The 23,771-nt window shown below is 51.4% G+C and overlaps 1 protein-coding gene and 1 pseudogene across 1 annotated transcript in view; both read left to right on the top strand.

The window, feature by feature from the left end:
• ARHGEF18 (Rho/Rac guanine nucleotide exchange factor (GEF) 18) overlaps window positions 1–23,771 on the top strand; it is a 122,733-nt gene that overhangs the window by 62,657 nt on the left and 36,305 nt on the right. Inside the window, exon 15 of the mRNA XM_006902676.1 lies at window positions 10,388–10,392. Within this exon, the coding sequence (XP_006902738.1) occupies window positions 10,388–10,392 (5 nt within the window). The remainder of the gene's footprint in view (window positions 1–10,387; window positions 10,393–23,771) is intronic.
• The window catches only part of LOC102848678, a 4,162-nt pseudogene continuing 1,903 nt past the window's right edge, over window positions 21,513–23,771 (top strand).

Genomic DNA, 23,771 nt, shown 5'->3' with positions numbered 1-23,771 from the left:
TGTCCTCAAGAGGAGCCAGTCGTGGGGGAAGGACATCCTGGTCGGTAAAATACACGGTTAGCGAAAAGGAAGAAAGGTCCTCAGTGAGGTGGATTGACACAGTAACTGCCGCAATGAGCCTGCGCACAGCGGAGAGTGTGAGGTCAGCTGTACACGGGGTCGCCTGAAAAAGCTGACACCACCCGGCCTCACAGTGTCTGTGTGGGGGACCCAGGTTTGATTCCCGCCGCCACCATCTGCCCTCGGAGGCTGCATGTTGCTCTGGTGCCTAGCTGGTTTCCGGCTCAGAGGGACGCAGAAGAAAGGCCTGACTAACGACCCAGGAGGCTCTGAGGGTCACAGTGGTCCGCTTGTGACCAGCCGTGGGGGTACATGTTTTGTTCCTCTGTACTTGGGTGACCAGGGTTAGGGGAAGATCTGACAGGAGTGACAACACCACTTAGTGAAGTTTATGGCTCCGGGGACCAGCAAAGGGCTGGGGTCCCCCCATGCCCTGCATTTCTGTCAATCCAGGGAAACTTGCCCTCCCCAAGCAGAGCATGAGGCTCCTGCAAAAGGGCTTCTGAGCCCACCCCAGCCTGGCACCTTCTCTTGGCTTCGTCCAGGAACGCAGTGCCCTTGAACCAACGTCTCACGTCTCGGCCCATTGAGAGCAAACAGGTTTGCCCGGCCTTGCCTGTTTCTCTGCGGGCCTGACCGCTCACAGGATGCCTTTCATTCGCAGAATGGGCAGCCTCGGCCGAGCGTCTGGTTCCCTCTGTCCTCCTTACGTCCACCCCGGTGACATTTGCTCCTTATTTCCTGCGTTCACACTGAAGACAGTAAGTGGGCAGAATAAGGCCTATAACTGAGGCAGCTGTTCTGGGGGACTTCGGAGACTTAGCAGCCCTACCCAGATTGTTCTTTCTGCCATCATTTGTTTTCCTTAAAATGCCTTTCAGCCACGTCACTTTGATTTCCAGACAGCCAGTCGGATTAACCTAATTGTTCAAAAGTCACCTGAGAGGAGAGCCAGCCGCCCTTTGTGGCAGGTTCCCAGGGGATGGCTGGGAGGTTAGTTCAGTGTCCACCCAGACCCACGATGACCCCGTGTGTCCAGCCCGTGAAGTGCGTTCCCTGCCTTCACCAGCTCTCTCTCTACCATCAGGCACGGGAGTGTCCTCTGGTCAGGTGTCCCTCCAGTGATGCGCCGGAAGTGAGAGAGCTGACCTCTGAGAACAATGCTCTGTGCTCTGTAGAGAGTTCATTAGCTGGCTTTTGGAAAAAAATCGCCTGGCCTTTCTTCCTAGTCTGTCTGAGTTGGAAAAGCTCCACTGAAATCTGTTTGTCTTGCTTCTCGGCTGCTGCTGCTGCATCACATGGCCTGACAATCAGATGGCTGCAGTGGATGGCTTAACAAGTGGAAATTCATTCTCTTTGAGTTTCTTACTCGAACTCTCATTGCCCATCAAGTCAGCACCGCCTCATAGCTGACCGTCCATTGAGTTCTGAGACGAAATCGTCCTTCTCTCCCGCAGAGCTGCTGGTGGCTTCAAACTCCTCCAGGGCTGCACCCCAGCTCTGTTGAAGGCCCTCCCTCCCTGCAGATTGTGGAGGAAAGGCCTTGTTTTCTTCAGCATCTCAGGCCTGGAATTCTCGAGAGATTTCAATGCGTGCTGGCTTTCTTGGGTGTCGAGGCCTTTTGTCTGGCCTGGGTCTGGAGAAGATGCCCTTCATCTTGGGCACTTATTTCTTGGTGGCCTTAGGGTATTGTCCCTTTCTCCCCTCCCTCCTGATTTCCTCCCCTTTTATCTCAAGTAAAATACAGGTATTTATTTTAATAATAAAAGGCTGCACCCTAGGGATACTCCCTTTATATCTTATCAGAGCTGTGATGAGATTAGGGAGGGCATGCTTTCTCAGGACAGTGAGAGTCAGGACATGGCTTCCACATTCTAGCATTACATACATGTATTTTGTTGTTTGAACCAGTGTTCCCTTGCTCTGTTCTGACGACTGCCTCTTGGTCCAAGTATAGGTTTCGCATTAGCATGATTAAATGTTCTGGGATTCCCATTCTTCTCAGAGTCAGCCACAGTTATGATCCACGCAGTCAAACGCCTTTGCATAATCAATGAAACACAGATAGACATTCTTCTGGTATTCCCTGCTTTCAGCTAAGATCCATCTAACATCAGCTACAATATCCCTAGTACCATGACCCCTTCTAAACCCAGCCTGGACTTCTGGCAGTTCTCTGCTGATGTACTGTTCCAGTCGTTTTTGGATAATCTTCAGTAGAATCTTGGCTTGCATGTGAAATCAATGCTATTGTTCTGTAGTTTCCACACTCAGCTGGGTCACCCTTCTTTGGGGATGGGAACAAATATCGATCTCTTCCAGTTGGCCAAGTGGTTGTTCTCCAGATTTCTTGGCACAGCTTGGTGAGCACATCCACAGCAGCATCTGTTAGCTGAAATATGTCAATTGGTATACCATCTATTCTGGGGGCCTTATTTTTTGCTATTTCCTTCAAAGCAGCTTGAACTTCTGCCTTCATCACCATCGGCTCTGGCTCAAATGCTATTTCATTAAATTCTTCTGTATCTGCCAATTCCTTTCGATACAATGACTCAGTATATTCCTTCCATCTTCTTTTGATACCTCCCTGATCATACAACATTCTGCCTAAAGCATCCTTGATTGTAGCAACTCGAGGTTTGAATTTGTTCTTCAGTTCCTTGAGCTTAAGAAATGCTGAACAAGTTCGGCCCTTTTGATTTTCTGACTCTAGCTCCTCGCACATTTCATTGTAATATATTCCTTTGTCATTCCGTGCTGCCCTTTGGAATCTTCTGTTCAGCTCTTTAGTGTCTTGGATTCTTCCTTGTGCTTTGGCTTCTCTACACTCCAGTGCAATCTTCAGAGTTTCTTCTGACATCCATTTTGGTCTTTTCTTCCTCTTCTGTCTTTGTAATGACCGCCTGCACTCTTCCTGGATGATACATTTAACATCCTCCCACAACTCATCTGGTCTTCACTCATTAGTGTTCAAGGCCTCAAACCTGTTATATTTTGGCTCCTGTGGATTCAGTTTAATTTTCCTCAGCTTCAGCTTGAACTTGCATATGAGTAGTTGGTGGTCTGTTCCACAATCAGCTCCTGGCCTAGTTTTCACAGCTGATATTGAGCTTCTCCAGCGATTTTTTTCCACAGATATAATCGATCTGATTCCTATGCATACCATCAGGTGAAATCCATGTGTATAATCTACATTTATGTCTCTTAAAAAACGTATTTGCAATGAAAAAGTCACTGCATGGTTCAAAATTGGGAAGGGTGTACGCCAGGGATGTGTCCTATCTCCATACCTTTTCAACCTGTATACAGAGCAGATTATCTGAGAGTCTGGGCTCTGAGGAGAAGCGTGGTGTTAGGATTGGTGGATGATCTATCAACAATCTGCGTTATGCAGATGACACAACCCTGCTCGCTGAAACTGAGGAGGACCTCATGCACTTACTGCAGAGGGTCAAGGACTGCAGTCTTTAATATGGACTGAGGCTCAATGTCAAGAAGACAAAAATTCTCACCACTGGACCAATCGGTAGCATCAGGATGGATGGTGAAGAGATTGAGATTGTACACAGCTTCAGTTTACTCGTCTCGGCTCCATGGTCAACACTCTTGGCACCAGGAGTCAGGAAATCAAAAAAACGTATTGCGATGGAAAAGTCTGCTGTTAGGACCTCTCTAAAGTACTCAAGAGCAATGGTGTCTCTCTGGAGACTAAGGTGCGCCTGTGTACATAGGGTTGCTATGAGTTGCAGACGACTCCGGCACATAACAACAACAACAACATTTTGTTGTTGTGTGCCATCAACTGAACTGGACAATAGTGACCCTGTGACCCCTGCCCTATCCTGGGCCAACCTCACCATCTCTGACACTCCTGACCCCATTCCCACAGTCCCCGAGTCAATCCTCGTCCAGGGTCTTCCTCTCCTGTGCTGTCCCTCCACCCTTCCAAGCATGATGTCCTTCTCCAAGGACCAATCTCTCCCAGCCACATGCCCACAAGGAGCTTCAAAGTCCTTGCCACCAAAGAGCAGCCTGGTTTCACCCTCTCCAGGACAGACCTGTCTATTCTCTTTGTGGTCCGTGGTATGGTCACCACTCTTCTCCACACCGTAACTCAAAGGCATTGATTCTCCTTCCGTCATCTTTAGTCATTGTCCAGCTCTCTGATGCACAGCAAGCAGTTGAGAAGACCATGGCCTGGATCAGGCGCACCTTAGTCTCTAGATGTATATTTTAGAGGGACACAATTCAATCCTTGTCACTCGTCCATCAGAGGTGACCCTGCTGGTTTGTGAAATCCCAATGATAACACTTCCGGAATGACTGCGACACCCAGGCACCACGGTGTGACAGATGGACAGTTCAGTGAGAAATACACAGACAGTCCTGAGAGGGTGCTAACAGCTTACACGTGCAGCTGCAAACAGAGCGTGGAGGTTGGCGTCCACCCAGAGGCATGGATGAGAAAAGGCCTGGCAGTTGTCTGAGAAGTAGCTATTGGGAACCTGGTGGAGGGAAGCCCTGCACTACCACCCTCGGGGTCGCCACGAGCAGAGGCCGCTTCACCTGCGGCTGTGGTTTTGTGGTTTGGTTTTTCATTCATATGGAGTCTCCTTCCTGACACAGAGAATCGGGTGAGGTTCCAGCAAAAGGGGAGGGAGTAGCCGCTAGGGAAGCCCTGGGCTGTGCTTTGGGGTGAGCTTCCCTGCCTCTTGCCTTCTATGTCAGATGTGTTCACCGTAGAGCTTAGCCTGGCTTTGCCCATTGTCCTCAGTCACTGTTCATGCCGGAGGCCAAACTGCCGTCCTCATGACCAGATTTCCCCCTTTTCAGCCTCACTGTTGTGGTTTGCCATCGAGTCAGAACTGACCCATAGCCGACCCTCCACTGGGTTTTCAGAGACAGTATATCTCACGGAGCAGCTGGTGGATTCAGACCACGGGCCTTTGGGATTGTAATGCAGCTTCTTACCACTGGGCTGCCAGAGAGTCCCCTTCATCATCGTTGTTGTTGCTGTTAGGTGCCATCGAGTCGAGTGTGACCCATAACGACCCTGTGAACAACAGATCTGAACCCTCTCCTATCCTGTGCTGTTCCCCTCAGTCTCTGACACACTTGAGCCCATTGCTGCAGTCACTGTGTCAATCTACCTGGTTGAGTGTCCTTCTCTCCTTTGCCATCCCTCCACCTTCCCAAGCTTCATGTCCCTCTCTCCAGGAAGTAGCTTCTCCAAGTAACATGCCCAAAAGATGAGAGATGAAGCTTCATCATGTGTGCCTCCAGGAGCCCTCAGGCTGCACCTCCTCCAGGGCATTTGCTTGTGCTTTCGGCAGTCCAGGGGGTGTTCAGTACTCTTCTCTAACACCACAATTTAAAGGTGTCAATTATTCTGTCATCTTTATTCATTGTCCAGCACTCAGATGCATAGCAAGTGACTGAAAAAAAACCCCACAAAAACCATGACCTAAATCAGGCACACCTTAGTCCTCAGACTGGCATCATTGCTCCTCAGTAATTTGGAGAGGTACATGACGGCAGACTTTCTCCATGCAGTACGTCTCCTGATCTGACTGCTGGTACCAAGTATATTGATTGTGGATCCAAGTAAGATAAAGTAGTTGACAGTTTCAATTTTTTTCCCTGTCTGTCGTGGTGAAAGGTGGAGGGTTGACGAGGAGAGGAAGACCCTTAACCAGGTGGATTGACATGGTGATTGCAGCAATGGGCTCTTCTTGTGTGTCAGGAGGTGTGAGGATGGCGCAGGATAGATCTGGGTTCAGATCTTTTGTTCATAAGGTCGTTATGAGTGTTCTCGACTTGATGGCACCTAACGACAACATCATGGTGTTTCCTATCAGTACAGCTACTTAAGCCTAACTTCTTGTTGTGTACTGTTGCGTTGGAAGCACCCATAGCTGACCCTCCACTGGGTTTTCAGAAGCAGTTAAATGCACAGAGCGAGATTGCCCATCTTTCTACAATGGAGCAGCTGGTGGATTTCAACTGCGTACCGTTGAGAATACAGTGTAGCTTCTTTCCACTTCTGCCTTTGCTGGATTTCTCCCTCCCCGTCTGTCAGTCTGTCATGTGATGCAAGAAGCTGTGGCATTGGTGCTTCAGATCCCAGCAGGGGCCCCCTTGGTAGACAGGTTTGTGTGGAGCTAAGAAGAATGAGCTGGAGGTCAGTGAAAGCCCACAGCCGCACCCCTGCGGGAAGGCACCCGAGATGTACAGCGCACAGGCCAGCAGCCCGGAGATGGGTGGGACCAGGCATGTTTCATTCTGAGGTGATTCATCACCAACTTGATGGGAGCTCATGGCGATGGGTGGGGCTCACTCTTGTTAAAACGTTTGAGGAGACCTCCCTAGCCAGTTGCAGTTACTGTATTGGTTAATTTTTTTTTTTTACATTTTTTAAAATTTATTATTAATTTCAATGAAAATTTACAGACTTTGGATTTCCATTCATTCATTGTTGCAGTTTTCTCCCCTCCCAACCCTCCCCCCTCATACACTACCCTCTTGGAAAAGTAAAAGAAAAAATATTTCATTGGTTTACAATCCCTCCCCCCAGGTCCACTCCACTATGCAGCCTTCGCTCTGGACTCCTGTCATGACAAAAATACCTAATCACATATCCCTTTTAAAGAGTTTCTCCCTCATGTGTTTCAATGCAGTATACATAATTAAACACATCTTTCTCAGTCTCCCCCCAACCCCAAGGTCAGCCTTGCTTTACAACAGTGGCACCATGCAGTATTTGTCCTTTTGTAACTGAGATACTTCACTCAGCATAATGTCCTCCAGAGTCACCCATTTTGAATAATATTGCATGAGTTCCTTGTTTTTCAATGCAGTGTAGTATTCCATTGTGTGAATATACCACAGCTTCTCTATCCATTTGTTTGTTGATGGACACTTAGGTTGTTTCCAACTCCTTGCTATTGTGAACAAAGCTGCGATAAACATGGGTGTGCATGTATCTGCTTGGATGTCAGTTATGGTCTCTTTGGGGTATATTCCCAGTAAGTGGAATTGCTGAGTTGAATGGTATCTCTATTTGCAACTTTTTGAGAAAGCGCCATACCGCCTTCCACAGTGGCTGGACCATGTATTGGTTAAATTTGTTCACAGCAGTGGTTCAGACATGGAGAGGACCAGGGTCTGTGCCTCTGTTTGTATTATGCTTCCTGCTGTTGTTCAGAGGGCTCTGTAGGTTCACGGGATGGGGGTCATGATGAGAGCTATCATCAGGGTCACAGCACATGGGACAGAGAAGTTCTGCCCTGCCCTTCAGTCATGGGGAAGACGCACCAAGGTCCCCAGAGAAAGTGTAACCACGTGGAAGGTGGAAGCTCCCATAGCTCCAGGTGTGTCCACAGTCTTGCAGGACGCAGGGCATTTGTCAGCAGTACCCGGGGGGCGTTTGCAGGTCTGATGCCACAGCTGGAGCCTGGAAGCTGACGTGGGCACTCCCAGGCCTGGAGAGGAAGAAGGAACGGGACAATGCCATCCTCAGACTGAACTTTGGTCACCCTGGGCCAGCCCAGCTCCCATCAGGTCCACCCCATGTGTGTCAGCAACTGGTGGTCACCAGGCCTTTGTCCAAAGACGCCTCTGGATGGACTCAAACCACCAACCTTTCAGGGTGCAGTGGAGCAGATTCACCATTTGCCCCCTGAATCGTGACGTTCTGAAGTCCTAAGTCCCTGCAGGCAGCCGCCATGTGTCATTACAGAGAGCCCATGTCACATGAAGTGTCACTTTAACCCATCTTCCTTTTCTGGTTGGTGACCTGCAGGGGAGCAGAACTGAGAAGTGGGGTTGAGTGTGTCAGTGCGTCTCATCAGGCAGCTGGTCCTCTGGACCAGGCTGAGAAGCCACCGAGATGCGGAGATAATTCCCCTAATGGCCCCTTAGCCCAGGCCCAGAATGAAAGTCCCCAGAAGGTGTTAATTAGAGGGCTGCTGTCACCGGAGGAGTCTGTCTTCTGCCTTGGGTGAATTGATTGCTTAGCATGTAATTTAAAAAGATAAAGGCACAGAGGCGTGTTCGCCAAAGCCGGAGGTGCCAGTCAAGGTAGCATCCAGGACCAGGAAAGTTCCAGCAGCAAGAATGTGTCTTGGCTGCAGCCGGCAAGGTGGCATTTCGCGCAGTGGGTGTTTAGATTCCTCTTGTCGTTGTTAGCTCTTTCGCTCCGGTCAAGCTGGCCCCCAGTTCTTCTTGTTATTGTCAGGTGCTGTTGAATCGACTCCGAATCAAGTGGAGCGTGGTTACAGCAGCATGCACCCCCCGCCCGGTCCTCTGCCACCCTCATAAGTTCTGCTGTGCCCACTGTTGCAGGCAAGGCGTCAGTCCATCCCGAGCGTCTTCCTCTCCCTCCCCGACCCTCCACTTTCCCAGGCATCGTGTCCTCCTTCACACCGTCCTCACCTCTAAGTGCCCTTGGCCGGATTCACTTCCTCCAGCACAGGTTTGTTTCACTGGTGTAGTCAGTCCTCTTCTCCAGCACCGCAGTTCAGAGACGTGAGTTCTTCCTCGCTCTTCCTTATTCATCGTCCAACTTGGATTTGTCTGTTAGGTGATTGAAAATTCCAAGGCTCGAGTCAGACACCCCCACTCTCACGGCAACCCCCAACTCCACGATCAGTTGGATTTCGAAGTGTCTCTTCCGCAGCGGTTTGGGAAGTCAAGTCACCAGGCCTTTCTTCCTGGTCCATCTTCCTGGTCTAAAAGTGCTACTGAAACCCACTCAGCCTCCTAGTCACACACAGGCCTGCATGGACGAGCTCCTGCACAGAAAGTGAGAACCCTGCCTCAGAGTCGTTGCTGCCCCCCAACCAGAAACCCCACCAGCACCGAGGGGGCTCCATCGTGGACCCTCCCTCAACTGCCCATCTTTTTTCAAAAAGCAGCTGGTGGATTTGAACCACAGGCCTTTCAGTTAGCAGCCCAGCGTGTAACATCAATTCATGAGGGCCCAGCCCATTCCAGATTAGAACTCCACCAGGTTTCGTGGCTGTGACCACCACTCTGAAGCTGATTGCCAGGCCTTTCCTCTGAGGTACCTCTGGGTATGTTGGGACCACCATGCTTTTGATGAGCGATGTTTAACTTCTTGGGTCGCCTGTTCTATAGTTGCTGCTCGCTAGTTTCCATTGACGGCGGGGTGGGAATAGTGAAGGGACTCGAGGCCTTCCAGTCCCACATCCCCCTGCTTGTCTGCAGTTGTGTTTTGGCATGGCGTTTGGGGGTGACAGTTTTGGTGTTGTGTTTTGCCATCTCCTCACCTCCACCTGCCTTGACGGAGCCTGTTTCTAAGCTTGGCCAGCTTCTAAGCTTGGCCAGCGCACTGACCTCACTGGAACACTCACTCTCCTGCGAGTCCAGGTCACACCTTAGTGTTAAAGGCCGTGGTGATAGCTGTAGGCCTGGCATAGCCACCCAGAGGGCGTGGCCCCATCCTGAGCTGTGCAGGTGGATGGAGGATGTCAGGGAGCAGGGTGAGCCTCTTAGATGAAAGCTGTCTCAACTTCTCACTCACTAGCTAACCAGAAAGTTGGTGGTTCAAACTCATTGACACCTCAGAAGAAAGGCCTGGCAATTTGCTTCCTTTAAGACCACAGTCAGGAAGACCCAGTGGAGTGCCACACACACACGGGTCGCCATGAATCCAAACCGCTTCAAGGGCAGTGGGTTTGGCTGGTTGCTTTCAGGTTATTAAGTCCTGTTAACACTATCCCAGTTAGGGAGCTCTGGTGGATGAGTCGTAAGGAGTTGGGCTGCAAACACAAAAGCACACAGTTCAAATCCACCAACTGCTCTGTGGGAGGATGGGCAATCTCCTCCTGTGCAATTTACAGTCTCTGAAAACCCGCTGGAGGCTCAGCTCTGAGTCCATTCAGACTCAACAGTACATAACAATCACGACAACAACAAGTAGGGAGCTCGGGTGGCCTACTGGATAGGGAGCTGTGCTGCCCACCCAAAGGCAGGCAGTTTGAATCCCCTGGCCGCTATGTGGGAGAAGGGAACAGTCTCCTCTGAGATTTACCGCCTTGGAAAAACCTCCGGAAGGTCAGCCGTGGGTTGGTTCCAACTTGACAGCAATTCCGCCCCCCACATGCATGGAGTCCTGGGCGATGCAGGTGGTTAATGAACCCAGACGAGAACCGAAAGGTTGGAGGTTCAGGTCCACCCATAGGTGCCTCAGAAGAAAGGCCTGGCAATCAAGTCAGGGAAAGTACGAGCACCGAAAACCCATGGGGCGCAAGTCAGTGACACACAGGGTCACCTTGAGTGAGAGGTGACCTGATGGGAGCGGGAGGGGAGGTGTTCATGTGGCTGCTTATTTGGAGAGGACTCGGGGCAACACCACGGAGCCCCATAGACATAGTGAGTTGTGTGGTGGGTTGCTGACCAAAAGGCCGACAGTTTGAACCCACCTCCCACTCTGTGGTAGGGAGACAGGCAGTCTCCTCCTGTAAAGACTGAGGCCTCAGAAACCCAGTGGCGGGTGCCCCCCAAGGAGAATCAACCTGACAGCCATGGGCTTGGTCACAATGTTGGGGCATGTTGATGGTGGTCGGTCATCACACCTGAGGTAGGGGCGTGTAGGGCGTGCACAGGACAGGCCACCATGGAGAAGGACCCCTGCCAGGCCCGCCATGCTGAGGGGAACAGCCATGGTGTAGACCCCCCACAGGAGCCTGCATGGTCACTGCGCTAACGTGCGTCCTGTTGGCCCCAGGCAGCTGTTCCAGCCCCTGAGAATCCGGGTCCTGGCTCTGCCCGCTGCACCTGCTTCTCCCCAGGATGACCGCTGGCAGTCTCAGTAGCGGGAGTCTGACCCTATTTCCTGTTGTTGACACGATGTCAGTTGCTTTAGGGTTCGTCTTTGACTGGCGCAGGCCCTGGCTCGACCCTAGATCTGCCCGAGTCCAGGCCTGCAGCCTCTATGCCTACTACGAACCATCCATCCCGTGAGTACATTGTCCAGCACCGTGAGGGACACTGCTCAGTGGTGGCTGGAATCCCAAGGTCACGGCAGCCAGCCCCACAGGATGATGGTAGCCTCCCCTCTCCTATTCCCTGTGGGCTCAGGCCCTCCTGTGCCTGGATCCTCCCGGGTGGATATGCCCAGCTCGGCTGTCCTCACCGCACGGCCGTCCCCCACCACAGCCAGGACTCTGAGGCAGGACTCCTGGGGCATCTCAGCTGGCTCTTCCCGCCTCTGTCTTTCTCCTTGCCTGCAGCTGGGTCCCCCTCATTACAGGCCGCTCCTCAGGGCCTCGACCCAACACCTGAGTCACCAGGCTCCTCCAGCCTCCCCGTACTTAGCCGGGCTCCCGGTCCCTGTCATTCCACTCTCCTGTAATTAAGTCCTTGTTCCCTCACTGCGTGGGGCCCTGCCTGTCTCACCTCAGCTCCTCCCTAATCACTGCTGTTGCTGTCGGCACTGTCACCTTTATCACCGTGAGGCACAGGGCTAGTCACGCCACTCCCAAGCCTGGGAGGCCCTCTGGGCCATCCAGGAGGATGTAGAGCTCCTTGCAGAGACCAGGCCCTTTGCAGCCAGTTGATGGTAACCCAAGGTGCAACCCCAGCTGTGAAGAGGGAAGAGCTGCTACGTGGGGTCCTCTTGGCTAGCATCTCGGTGGAAGCAGTTTGCCCGGCCTTTCTTCTGAGGCACCTTCAACCTAGTAGTCAGAGCGTGCGCACACACACATACCTAGGATCTGAAAGTGCCCTCCGCAGCAGGAGAGCACACAGATGTCACACACTGCACCCAAGCCTGCCACCAGAGCTCCTTCTCTGCCTCTCCCAGGACCCCTCCCCATGAGATGCCCATTCCTCCAGCCTCCTGCTTGTCTCTCCAGGCAGCAGCCTTCCCCTCTTCCTCCTGCCCTGATGGACTCCTACACATCCTCCACCACCCCGTGCAGGTGACCCCATGAGGCCGGCCTCACAAAACGACCCCTACCCCCTCCTGCCTGATGGACTCCTACACATCCTCCACCACCCCATGCAGATGACCCCATGAGGCCGGCCTCAGAGATCGACTTCCTTCCCCTTCAGGAGACTCCCCGGTTCCCAGACTGGAAGCCCCGCCCTCGTGGTCCCTGGCTCCCCCCAACACCAGCACCCCACAACAGAACATGCTGATGAGGTCCCTGCACACATCCGCACGTAGCTTTTGCGTGTGCCGTGGTGCAAACACACATACACTAGCCAGACACTCGTCTCTGCCACTCTTAGCCCTGCTGTTACGGTCACGGTGTCCGTCCACCCCGTTGAGGGTCTTCCCCTCCTTCACTGACCCTCCACTTTTCCCGGCATGATAGCCTTCTCCAAAGACTGACCCATTTTAACATGCCTCACGGATGCGTGGCGAAGTTTTGCCATCCTTCCTTCCCTCTAAGGGGCGACCTGACCGCGCCCTCTCTGGGACGTATTTGTTCGTTCTTTTGACCGAACGTGGGATGTTTAGATGATGAGGCTGCACGGGGCGGGGCAGGTTTCAGATCTGACGTTCACAGGGTTGCTCTGGGTCGACCTCGTCTTGACGGCACTGACATCTCAGCAGTGGCCACACGTAAGTTCAATGGCATCACTGGCTCTGACTAATGGGGTCATTCATTCTCCTGTCCTTGCCAAATCATTCCATCACCACTAACATAACTCTCTCCCTCCATCCCTCTTCTCACCCTTGTGACTGCTAGGGGACTTCTGTTGTTGTTCTTGTGTGCTGTCACATCAGAGCCAATGCTAGGTGACCCTTGCAGAAGCAGTAAATCACACGGAGGAGATTGCCCACCTTTCTTCTGCGGAGCAGTTGGCGTATCCGAACTGTGTGCCTTTGGGGTTGTAGCACAGCTTCTTACCAATAGGCCACCAGAGCTCCCTGCCAATAGTGCTTAGTATGGTCTATGTGCTGCTTTCTCAGAGGTGAGGCGATGCGGTGTCTGTCCTGTGACCACTGGCTTTGACCACTCAGCATGTCCCTGAGGTGCGTCTGTGATGCAGCGTGCAGAGGGCTTCCTTGCCCTGTACAGACAGAGTGCTGCCTCACGGCATGGACAGACCACGTCATCCTTGTCCGTTCCTCTGTGGGTCGATGCTCTGCTGGTTCCCACCTCTGGCCCTGGTTCTCTAGTGCTGCAGTGGACACTGGACCACTGGAGCTGCATAAGCTGTGACTTAGCGAAGCTGTATGTCCTCCAGCCTCCCTGGATTTAGAGGGTTTGTGGTACCCAGATCTCACGTTGGCCCCCACACAGCCCAGTTTTGCGCCACCTTTGTGACCATTCAGAGTGCTCTGGTGCGATCCATGGAGTTTTCATCATCTGCTGTTTTTGATGATTGCCAGGTCTTTCTTACAAGTCTCTCCATGTAGAAGCTTCGCTGAAGTCTGTTCAGTATCCTAGCAACATGCAGGCCTCAGCAGAGAGACCCAAGGGGCTGCACTTAAGGAACACAGGCTGGGAATCGAACCTGGGTCTCCTGCATGGAAGAGGCTGACCCACTACTGCCCTCTTTGGAGTATACCACCCAGTCGTGTGATCTGACCAGGACTCTTAGGGTTCTTCCTCACTGAACCCTCCCAGGACCCCTGGGAAGCAGGGTTGGTTCCCCAGTGCCGCTGCTGCCCCTCCCACGAGTGGGGGTAGAGTCCAGATCTGGGGCAAGGCCAGATCAGCACCCTCCTTGTCAGGACCCTGGCTGCTGGGCCCCTCGGCTTGCAGGCGAGCCCCCTTTGGTGCCTATCCTCCTGTGTCTGCTCTGCTCTTGTTCTAACTCGGGCCTGACTGGGGTTGGGGCCTGGCCTGCACTAGTGTGGCCTCGCCCACAAGCTGGCAGCCAGACCCCCATCACCTGTGTGGAGGACATGAGTCCCTGCAGGGCTCAGGAGACTTCACAGTCTCAGCAGGACCTAGTAGGTGGCCAGGATCGCAGAGCTGGCTGTGGCCTGTGACGGGTCAGGACTCCCACCACCTCCAAAGCCTGCGCTCTGGGAGAGACCACCACGCTGCAGTCCCTCATTTTCCCGTGACCTTCAGAGACGACACATGGAACTTATAAAGGGGCTATTATTTCTGAAACAATCCCTTGGTGACTTAGGCACAGAAAGTGCAGTGATCAGGGACTCTGGGCCACTAACCAAACGGTCAGTGGTTCCAGCCCCCAGCTGCTGCTGGCAGGATGAACCCGTTAGGTTTGAGGTGTTAGCCATCTCTACCCTCTGGGCCAGTTCTTCTCGGTCCTGTGTGTTCCGTGCTTGGTTGATTTACCCACCCCCACCCCCACCCCACCGAGTGATAGAAAGAGTTGAAGCACAAGCCACTAACTATAGGGTTGGAGGCTCTCATTCCCCCCGCCCCAGAGGTGCCACGGAAGAAAGGCCTGGTCAACTGCTTCTGCAAAGTCAACCCTTGACCTACCCTGACCCATCTGGGAACTGCCACACCATCACTGTCCACTTGTAATTTTTATTTATTATTATTATTCAATTTATTTATTTACAAAATTTGAATACATTGTTTTCCAGACCAGATTCTTCCAATTTCCCTCACCACCACCGCCCATCAAATTGTACAACCCGATGATTAAACCGCCCTTCCCCCGCACATCCTGATCCATTCCCCCACTTGGATCCTCATACTCATTCTACAGTAATGGCTTTATTACACTGTCCATTTTTTGGTAATTTCTTTATTATTTTTTTGTTTGTTTGTGTACTGTCAAATCAGATCTGACTGGTACAGGAGGAGATTGACCCTCCTTCCCCGGCAGAGCATCTGGTGGATTCGAACCGTGAGCCTCTGGGATTGTAGTTGCAGCTCCTTGCCACTAGGCCACCAGAGCTCCCCTTTTTTGTTTGTTTGTGTATTGTCAAATCAGATCTGACTGGTACAGGAGGAGACTTTGCCCCTCCTTCTCCAGCAGAGCATCTGGTGGATTCGGACCTTGGACCTCTGGGATTGCAGTGCAGCTTCTTGCCACTAGGCCACCAGAGCTCCCTTCAACCGTCCACTTTTGACAGCATTTAGAAACCCACGAAGCTCATTGAGCTTTTTCTTTTTTAAACCTTGAATTTTAAAATCCTCTCAGATTTCCAAGAGAGTTTAAAAGGTGATCCAGGGGGTTTCCAGAGACCTTTTACTCAGCTTCCACTAATGTTAACTTTTATTATTATTATTATTGTTGTTGTTGTTGTTATTGTTGGTGTGTACCATAGGGTCGGAGCCGACCCATTGCTGACCCTCCAGTGAGTTTTCAAGGCACACGAGGAGATTACCCAGCCTTCTCCTGGGGAGCATCTCATGGCTTTGAACAGCTTGGCTTTGGAATTGCAGTACAGCTTCTTGCTACTAGGCCACCAGAGTTGTTGTTGTTATTATTATTATTATTGTTGTTCTTATTATTATTATTATAAGATTCCACGACCATGACCAGGAATTTGGAAAGTAGAAAATTGAGGGGAGACACCCATAACCCCAGGTCCCTGTAATTTGTCACCATTTTTGTGACTCGCCTTCCAGATCCTTCCTTCCTCCATGACTTCTCTGCCGGGCTCCACTCATTGGCTCAGCCTTTCAGGAAGGCAGCCCAGTGGTCCCTGTCCACAACCGGAAACCGTTTCAGCCCTTTGTTTGCTCTGACCCCATGCATCCGAGGGTGCGGTCCGTGTGAAGCTGGAACCGTTGGTACCTGACAGCAGGGCAGCGGCGTGGAAGCGGGAGCCCGTCAGCACGTCACTGTGAAACCCCACACGGCTGTGTGTGCTAACACTTTCTTGTTGCTTCTGGGAACCTGGTGGCTTAGTCCACAGGGAGCTACACCGAAAGGCAGAGCCTCTCCAAACATTCAAATCCACCACCAGCTCCATGGGAGTAAGACGAGGGATTCACAGCCTTCGAAAACCCACTAAAGGGTCAGCTATGGGTCAGTTTTGACTCGGTGGCATCGAGTGAGGGAGTGTATTGCGAATCTGCACAGCAAAGCATACACCAATTCATTTGTTTCTGCACGTACAGTTGAGAACCTCTGATGCCAGGCTTTTAAAGCACCATGCTCACCGTCCTTTTCCGAATTGTTCTTACACACACACACACACGCACACACACACACACACACACACACACACACACGTTAACATAAACTCCACCCCCTCAATTTCCAGTCTGACTTTTGAATCTGATAAAATGTAACTTTTTTTCCCCCAGTTTATTTTTTTAACTGAAGGTTTACAGATTATATTGGGGTTGTGCAACCACACATAGATATTTTACAATACCAATTGCCCTTGATTGATGCAATAAATTAATTTTTCTATCTATATAGGACAGTTCCATGGTACACACCCTTCCCAGTTTTGAACCATGCATTGTTTCCTTGCTCTGTTCTGACGACTGCCTCCGGGTCCAAGTGTAAGTTTTACATGAGCACAATCAAGTGTTCTGAGATTCCCATTCTACTCAGAGTCAACCAGTTTGTTGTGATCCACACAGTCAAATGCCTTTGCATAGTCAATGAAACATAGATAGGCATACCTCTGGTACTCTATGCTTTCAGCCAAAATCCATCTAACATTAGCTATAATATCTCTAGTGCCACAGCCTCTTCTAAACTCAGCCTGCACTTCTGGCAGTTCTCTGCTGATGTGCTGTTCCAGTCGTGTTATTTTTTATAATCTTCAGTAGACTCTTGTTTGCATGTGATATTGATGATATTGTTGGATAATTTCCACACTCTGTTGGGTCACCTTTCTTTGGAATTGGAACAAATATGGATCTCTTCCAGTCAGTTGGCCAGGTGGTTGTCCTCCAGATATCTTGGCACAACTTGGGGAGCACATCCAGGGCAGTGTCTGTCTGTTGAAATATGTCAATCAGTATGCCATCAATTTGGGGGGCCTTGTTTTTTGCCGGTTCTTTCAGAGCAGCTTGAACTTCTTCCTTCATCACCACAGGCTCTTGCTCATCCATTGTTTCATGAAATTCTTCTATGTCCACCAATTCTTTTTTGGTATGATGATTCTGTATACTCCTTCCATCATTTAATGTTTCCTGCATCATTTAAATCATTTCATATTCTGCCCAAAGCATCTATATATGAGGGAGATCCATCTGACATTGGTGATAATGTCGCTAGTGCCGCATCTTCTTCTAAACCCAGCCTGTACTTTGGGCACGTGGCCAGGAAGGACCAGTCCTTGGAGAAGGACATCATGCTTGGAAGAGTGACGGGACACCGCAGGAGAGGAAGAACCCAGATGAGATGGATTGACACAGTAACTGGGGCAATAAGGGGTAGGTGTGTCAGAGTCAGTGAGACTGACTCAAGACAGGGCAGGGTTCAGAGCTACTGTACATAGGATCGCAGTGACTCCACGGCACATAACAGTAACAGCAATATATGAGCAAGCTCTGTTGGCCTAGTGGCACGCAGTTCGAATCCACCAGCTCTCCTATGGGAGAAGGATGGGCAGTCTCCTCCCGTGCAATTTAACTGCCTCTGAAAACCCACAGGAGGGTCAGCTATGTGTTGGTTCCAACTTGATGTGCGCACGTGCACACACCCACACATACCTAATATAACTAGAGAGCTCTAGTGGCCAAGTGGTAAGAGCCTCTGCTGCAATCCTAACGGCACCTGGTTCAAATCCACCAGCTGCTTCATGGGAGAAGGATGGGCAGTCTCCTCCCATGTGATTTACTGCCTCTGAACACCCACTGGAGGGTCAGCTATGGATCGGTTGGCACATAACACCTCCACGTTCTAACTGAACTCCGGTGGCCTAGTCCACAGGAAGTTGTGCGGCTCACGGAAAGGCAGCACCTCTCTGGCAGTTCAAACCTACCAGCGCCCCCGGAGGAGAAAGTGGACAGTTTCCTCCGATGTGATTTACAGCCTCTAAAAGCCAAGTTAGAGGTTCACATGCACCTCAAAGTGCCTTGGAAGAAAGGCCTGGCAAACTGCTTAAAAAAAAAACCCCATCCACTGAAAGCCCTATGAAATGTCATTCTGTTCTGGCACACATGGGGTCACCATGTGTCGGAGCCGACTTGATGGCAAGGCCCCCTCTTTGGGACTATAGATTATCTTTGTAGATCCTTGCGTTTTCTCAGGTTTCTGCTGACATACACAGTCAGGAGGACTCCCACAGCTGTTTATAATGGTGTTGCTGGGGCTGATCCGTGTGGGGTGGAGACTTGCGTGCTGTCAGGTTTGAGTTCTGGTGGCGCCGTGGGGGATCACTCACCTGCGAGCTAACAGATCATGGGTTTGAACCCGCCAGTCGCTCTGCTTGAGAACAGCGGCCTGAGAACCCCGAGTGGGCGGATCTGCAGGGTCCCACAGGCCCCATGAATCAGGGCGGTCTCGCCAGTGATGCTGGGTGGTGTGGGCTGCTCGATACCAGGTGCTAGTTTTGCATTACGCACCACGAGGTGCTTTTTTCACATTTCTTTTTCCTTTCCCTGGGGTCCACTGAGGTGTGAGATGACGGTAGGTTTTCTCCCCCTCCCATATCTTGATTCTTTTCCTCGTTTCTTGCTGTAACAAGTGTAAAGCAGAACAGAATCGATCCGCTGGCTACTTATCGATTGAGACTATTCTCAGGCGGCCAGAGAGCCGAGAACTGTGAGCTAGAAGCTTCGTTTTGCCTGTCTCTTAATTGTCTCCCGAATACTTGCCTGAGGCTGGTGCTTGCTAGAACACTCCAGAGCTGCCAGGAAGAGAACTCTCCTCAGAAGCAAAGCAGGGGGGTGCGGGGAGGGGCCCGGACGCCCTGAGTCTGTGGTGAGGTCCGTGTCTCGGGACCTGAGCTTTGCAGAGCACCGTGTGGCATGGAAAGGCTGTCCCTGCCCACAGCTACTGGCCTCTTGCCTGTGTGTGGGTTTTGTTTTTTTTTCTCCACGACCTTTCTGGGAAGGCCACGGTCACCTTCCGACCAGGACCCAACAGGCTGCTGACTTTGTCCTTGAGAGGCAGCAGCCAGAACACTCAGTTTGTAGTGGGAAATTCATGCTCCGAGGGAGATCTTTCTAGAAGCCAGGGCAGGGGAGATTGCCGTTAGGTGCATCCCAGTGGCTGTTACTCCGTGTGTGTCAGAGAACTGCTCTGAGGGCTGTCAGGGGCTGGTTTTTTTCGAAGTAGATTGCCAGCCCTTTGTTCCAAGGTGCCTCTGGCAGGCCTGAACCAACAGACTCTTGCTTAGCCGCTGAGTGTGTTCACCATCTGTCCCAGCTGGGCCTCCTCTAAACCTCTTGATTTTAAAGGATTTAAAACCACGTCCGGTGTTCATGTGAGACTTATTCTAAAAACCTCTAAGGTTGCTTTCAGCAGCCTGAGAACGTTTCTTTGTGGGTTCTGAGGAGGCCTGCGGAGTTGGTGGGGCCTGGGCCGATATCTCGCAGGCATGGAGCCTGTGGCCCCAAGAACTGATGACCACTTTGTGGACGGTAACTCCTGTATGGCAGAACGCCGTTATGTGAGGCCTTTTGTCCAGATTTTTTTTTTTTAATCAGGCACAGTTTCCATCAAGTCAGCCCTGACGCACAGTGGCCGCTTCTGTGTCTCCAGGCGTACCTGGGCCCCATAGCGTTTTCAAGGTCTGATGGTTTGGAAGCAGGCCACCAGGCCTTTCTTCTGCCTTGCCCCTGGTTGGGCTTGAGCCTAGGTGGTCAGCTGAGGGTGATAACACTTCACCCCACCCAGCCACCCCCTTTCCTGAATTTTTGAAAACCAGGACAGGATTGAGTAAGCCGAGTTGTCTAAGGGGCTCTCACAACTTCTCAGTTCCAGGAACCACAGCTAGACTCTGCTGCTGCCCTCTGCATGGGGTGCTGAGAAAGGCACGGGGTTTTTTGCCTTTGATTAAAGAACATTTTCCCTTTCTCCCTTGGTGTCTGATTTTCATCCCTTCCCTCCTCTAACTCCTGGTGGGAACAGCCGGCTGCCGAGGGCCAGGTGCCCGCCGATCAATGGTCCAGCTCAGCGGTGACCAGACAGCGCTAATTGGGCTTCTGGCCGGGCGGATGGTGCCAGGCAGCGCTGGGTCCCATGCCACGCCTCCGCGGGCCTGACACTCATGGCTGTGGGGTGCAGGAGACCACAGCGGCAGGATGGACATGCATCCCAGGGCAGAACGATCAATGCATCCAGCACCTTAAACCTCAAATCAAATGCCTCGTTCCCTCCTGAAGAAAGATGTTATTCCGAAGCCTTTGGGGGGGAGGGGGTGTCTCACACCACCAACCTTTCAGTAACTGGACACCCCCAGCCTCCTCCAGCCCTGACCCACCAAGCCCACCCCACTGCCGGCCACTTGGTTCTGACTCGTGACAGCCCGGATCCTAAATCCTTACAGGAGCAGACTGCCACAGCTCTGTCCTGCTGGGCAGCTCATGAATTCGAACCACCAACCCTGATGTTTATAGCCCCACCCACAACATGCTACCCCACCAGGGCCCCTCCTCTGCCCTGGGCCACCACTAAGTGGTCTCTATGCAATCTCTCAGTGGACTCTGCGGCCTTTTGTACCCAGCTTCTCTCACTCGGCATCACGTGTTCAAAGTCCAGCCGTGGCGTGGAGCCGGGCCTCGTTCCTTTTCAGGGCTGCGTAGTAGACCATGGTGATTTTTATTTTCTTTCTGCCCTCTTTTTATTCCTTTTTCCTGCCCTCATAGCTTTGGCTTCTAATGCTCTCCTTTTTCTGTTCATTTGAGGTGTTGGTTTAAGTTCGTGATCTTTTTTACCATAAATATTACTGAAAATTGTTGCCGTAAATTTCCTCCCAGAGATTCTCTTGAGTCTAGGGATTTTTTTTTTTAAATCTCACGTTTCATTTCTATCACACAGTAGGGAGCTCTGGTGGCCTAGTGGTTCAAATCTGCACTGCACTCAGTTCAAACCCACCAACTGCTTGGGAGAAGGATGGGCTGTCTTCCTCCCATGTGATTTACTGCCTCCAAAAACCCACTGGAGCGTCCAGTACGAGTCGGTTCCAGCTTTACGGCACACAGCGACAGCATCACCTAGTAGCTTTTCAGTGGTGTGCTATTGTGTTTCTGTTTTGTTGGGGTTTTGTTCCTTATTTAGCCTGTTGTGGATGTCTGGCTTCATGCCATCGTGGTCAGAGGAGATGCTCTGTGCTGCTTGATCTCGAAATTGGTTGACGTTTACTCTGCATCCCAGTCTGTGTCCATTCTGTACATGGTCCCTGTGTGCTAAGAAGGCCTGGCTTGTTCTGATGCTGCCTGGCGTGTTCTCTGTGTAACTGGTAGATCCCATTTCATTTCTCATTGTTCTGTGTGATCTTTTTAGATGCTCTGTGATCAGTAAAGTTCTGGTGGCTTAGCCCATAGGGAGCCGCGTCGCTGGTGGTTCAAATCCACTAGTGGCAGCTGGCTGGATGCCAGTGGACACAACCCACTTCCGGCGTAGCCATGGCTGCTAAGGCTGCTACCACCCACCCGTTAACTACTGTCGCTAGAGCTTGTGAACAAATATACAGGACTGAGGATTCATACTGGAGTGAAGAGTGATAAGGAAGTCGTTGGCGCGCCTCTAGGTTTTGATGACTTTGTCAATATGGTCTTGGAAGATGTCACTGAGTTTGAAATTACCCTAGAAGGAAGAAGAATTACTAAATTAGATCAGATTCTGCTCCGTAGAAATAATATAACAATGCTGGTTCCCGGAGGAGAAGGACCTGGAGTAGGAGTGGATTTTCTTGACTGATTACTAGCTCCTGTTTTGTTTTATGAAGGAAACAAAATGGGGAGAAAAGTACAACAATGAGGAAGCAGTCTGCTTCTGTAAAGATTTAGAGCCTTGGAAACTCAAGGAAGCAGTTGGACTCAGGCCAGAATTACCGCTGTGAGTTGAAATCAACTCGGTGGTGGGTTTAAAGGGTTTTGAGTCTGTAATAGGGAGCGGTGTATTGAAACCCCCAGCTACTTCGAGAGGGCTCTGATGGCTTAGTGGTGAGGAGTTACGCCACCAACCCAAAGGCACACAGTTCGAATCCTCCTGCTCCACTTAGGGAGAGGATGACCATTCTCCTCCGTGTGGTTTATTGCCTCCAAAAGCCCGCTCGGAGGTCAGCTATGAGTCAATTCCGACTTGATGGTACACAGCAACTGTTAACGTGCGGTTGTCTAGTTCTCCTTTCATAGCAGTAAGGGTGAAGTTTGTTTTGTCTCTTGGGGCACCTTGCTAGTAGGTGAACGTATGTTTGTAACTGCTCTCTTCTCACCGCCTCTGCCCTTTGTTCTGTGGCGTCCTTCTTCGTCTCTTGTAAGGTATTTGGATCTAAATCCCATTCTGTCGGGTAGCAGTCTGGCCTCTCCGGTTCCTTTAAGTTTACTGGTTGCACAGAACATTTTTCTTTTCAGTCTGTTTGTGCCCTTACTTTCGAGGTGTGAAGAAACTATTTCTTGGCACCTCTCTTCTACAAGGAACCAGCCTCGATGCAGGTGTGGAATAGAGCGTCCTCTAGCGACAGAATAAATAGTAGACTACATGGTGTCTTTGAAGGCGTGAAAGCCCCTTTTCACTAAATTTCTTTCCCTCGCACACCTCTTGAGCCTAGTGACGACAGTGTCCCTGTAAAAGACCCAGGGCACAAAAACCTGAAAAAATGCGTGAAATCACTCACCAACCTAAAACCTCCCCCAATGTGTGGTAACCTAAGTGTCCACATAGAACTCATCTCCACAGGGTTTTCAGGGGCTGATGTTTCAGGAAGCAGGTTGCCAGGTCTTTCTTCCAAGGTGCCTGTGAGTGGACTTGAACCTCCAGCCTTTTGGTTATAGCAGCTGAGTGTGTTCACCCTCAGGCTACCTGGGGACTGTGAGCCACCCACACCAGGCCACCGGGAACTTGGAGCCGCCCACAAAGACGTTTGTTTCTTGTTTTAGATTGAGCTTCCTCAGCTCTCTGATCAGACTCTGATTCTTCAAGGGTCTCTGTTCACCCTTTCTTCCGTGGCCTGTGCTTAATTCTGGACCCATTCGACTTTGGGCACGGTGTTGGCAGGCCCATCCCGCTACACCCGCTCACCGATGGGCTCTCGGAAGCTTCCCCGGTTTTCATGATTGCCCAGGCCGGACGGAGCGTGTACCCGTGAGACTGGAGAGACGGTGGCTCTGAACAAGGAGGACTCAGGGCTTTTGTTTGCATGTGAGGTGCAGGTTTTGTCCCTTTGCCTGTGGTAGCAGTGGCGGTTGGTGTTCCTTCACTGCTGTAGGCTCGAGTTCACCAGAAAACACATCCCCTTTGTGGGCTGAGCTAGTTACAGAATGCGGAGTCCTCCCCTACAGTGAAGGCAGGACCTGGCCACTAGCGTCCACTGCATGGAAGGTGTAGACAGCCAAGATGGCCAGCAGGGATGAAGAAAGGGGCCTGGAGCAGGGTGGGGGTCAGGGCCATGAGCTTCTGCTCTTGGTGGTGGAAGAATCTGGAAAGCCATAGGTCTGGGGTTCGTGTCCCATGAGGAGTGTAATTCGTGTCATCAGCTGTGTGGGACAGTTTTAGAAAGCATGACTCGGAGCACCCGTCTCCACGTCACAGGCGTGTCCATGAAGCCACAGCCTATGCGCCGGCCCCAGTGCTCAAACTCATGTTGTCGTTTATGGACCTGTCTGGTGCGCACCCGTGAGCATGCCAGTAGCCACCTCAGCGCCCCCATATCCTCAGTCCCC

Source organism: Elephantulus edwardii, unplaced genomic scaffold, assembly GCF_000299155.1.
Source record: "Elephantulus edwardii isolate Elephantulus edwardi_28Jun2011 unplaced genomic scaffold, EleEdw1.0 scaffold00438, whole genome shotgun sequence".
NCBI classification, from domain to species: Eukaryota; Metazoa; Chordata; class Mammalia; order Macroscelidea; family Macroscelididae; genus Elephantulus; species Elephantulus edwardii.
Note: the sequence above shows the minus strand (reverse complement) of the source record. Positions and strands in the feature narration are given on the sequence as shown.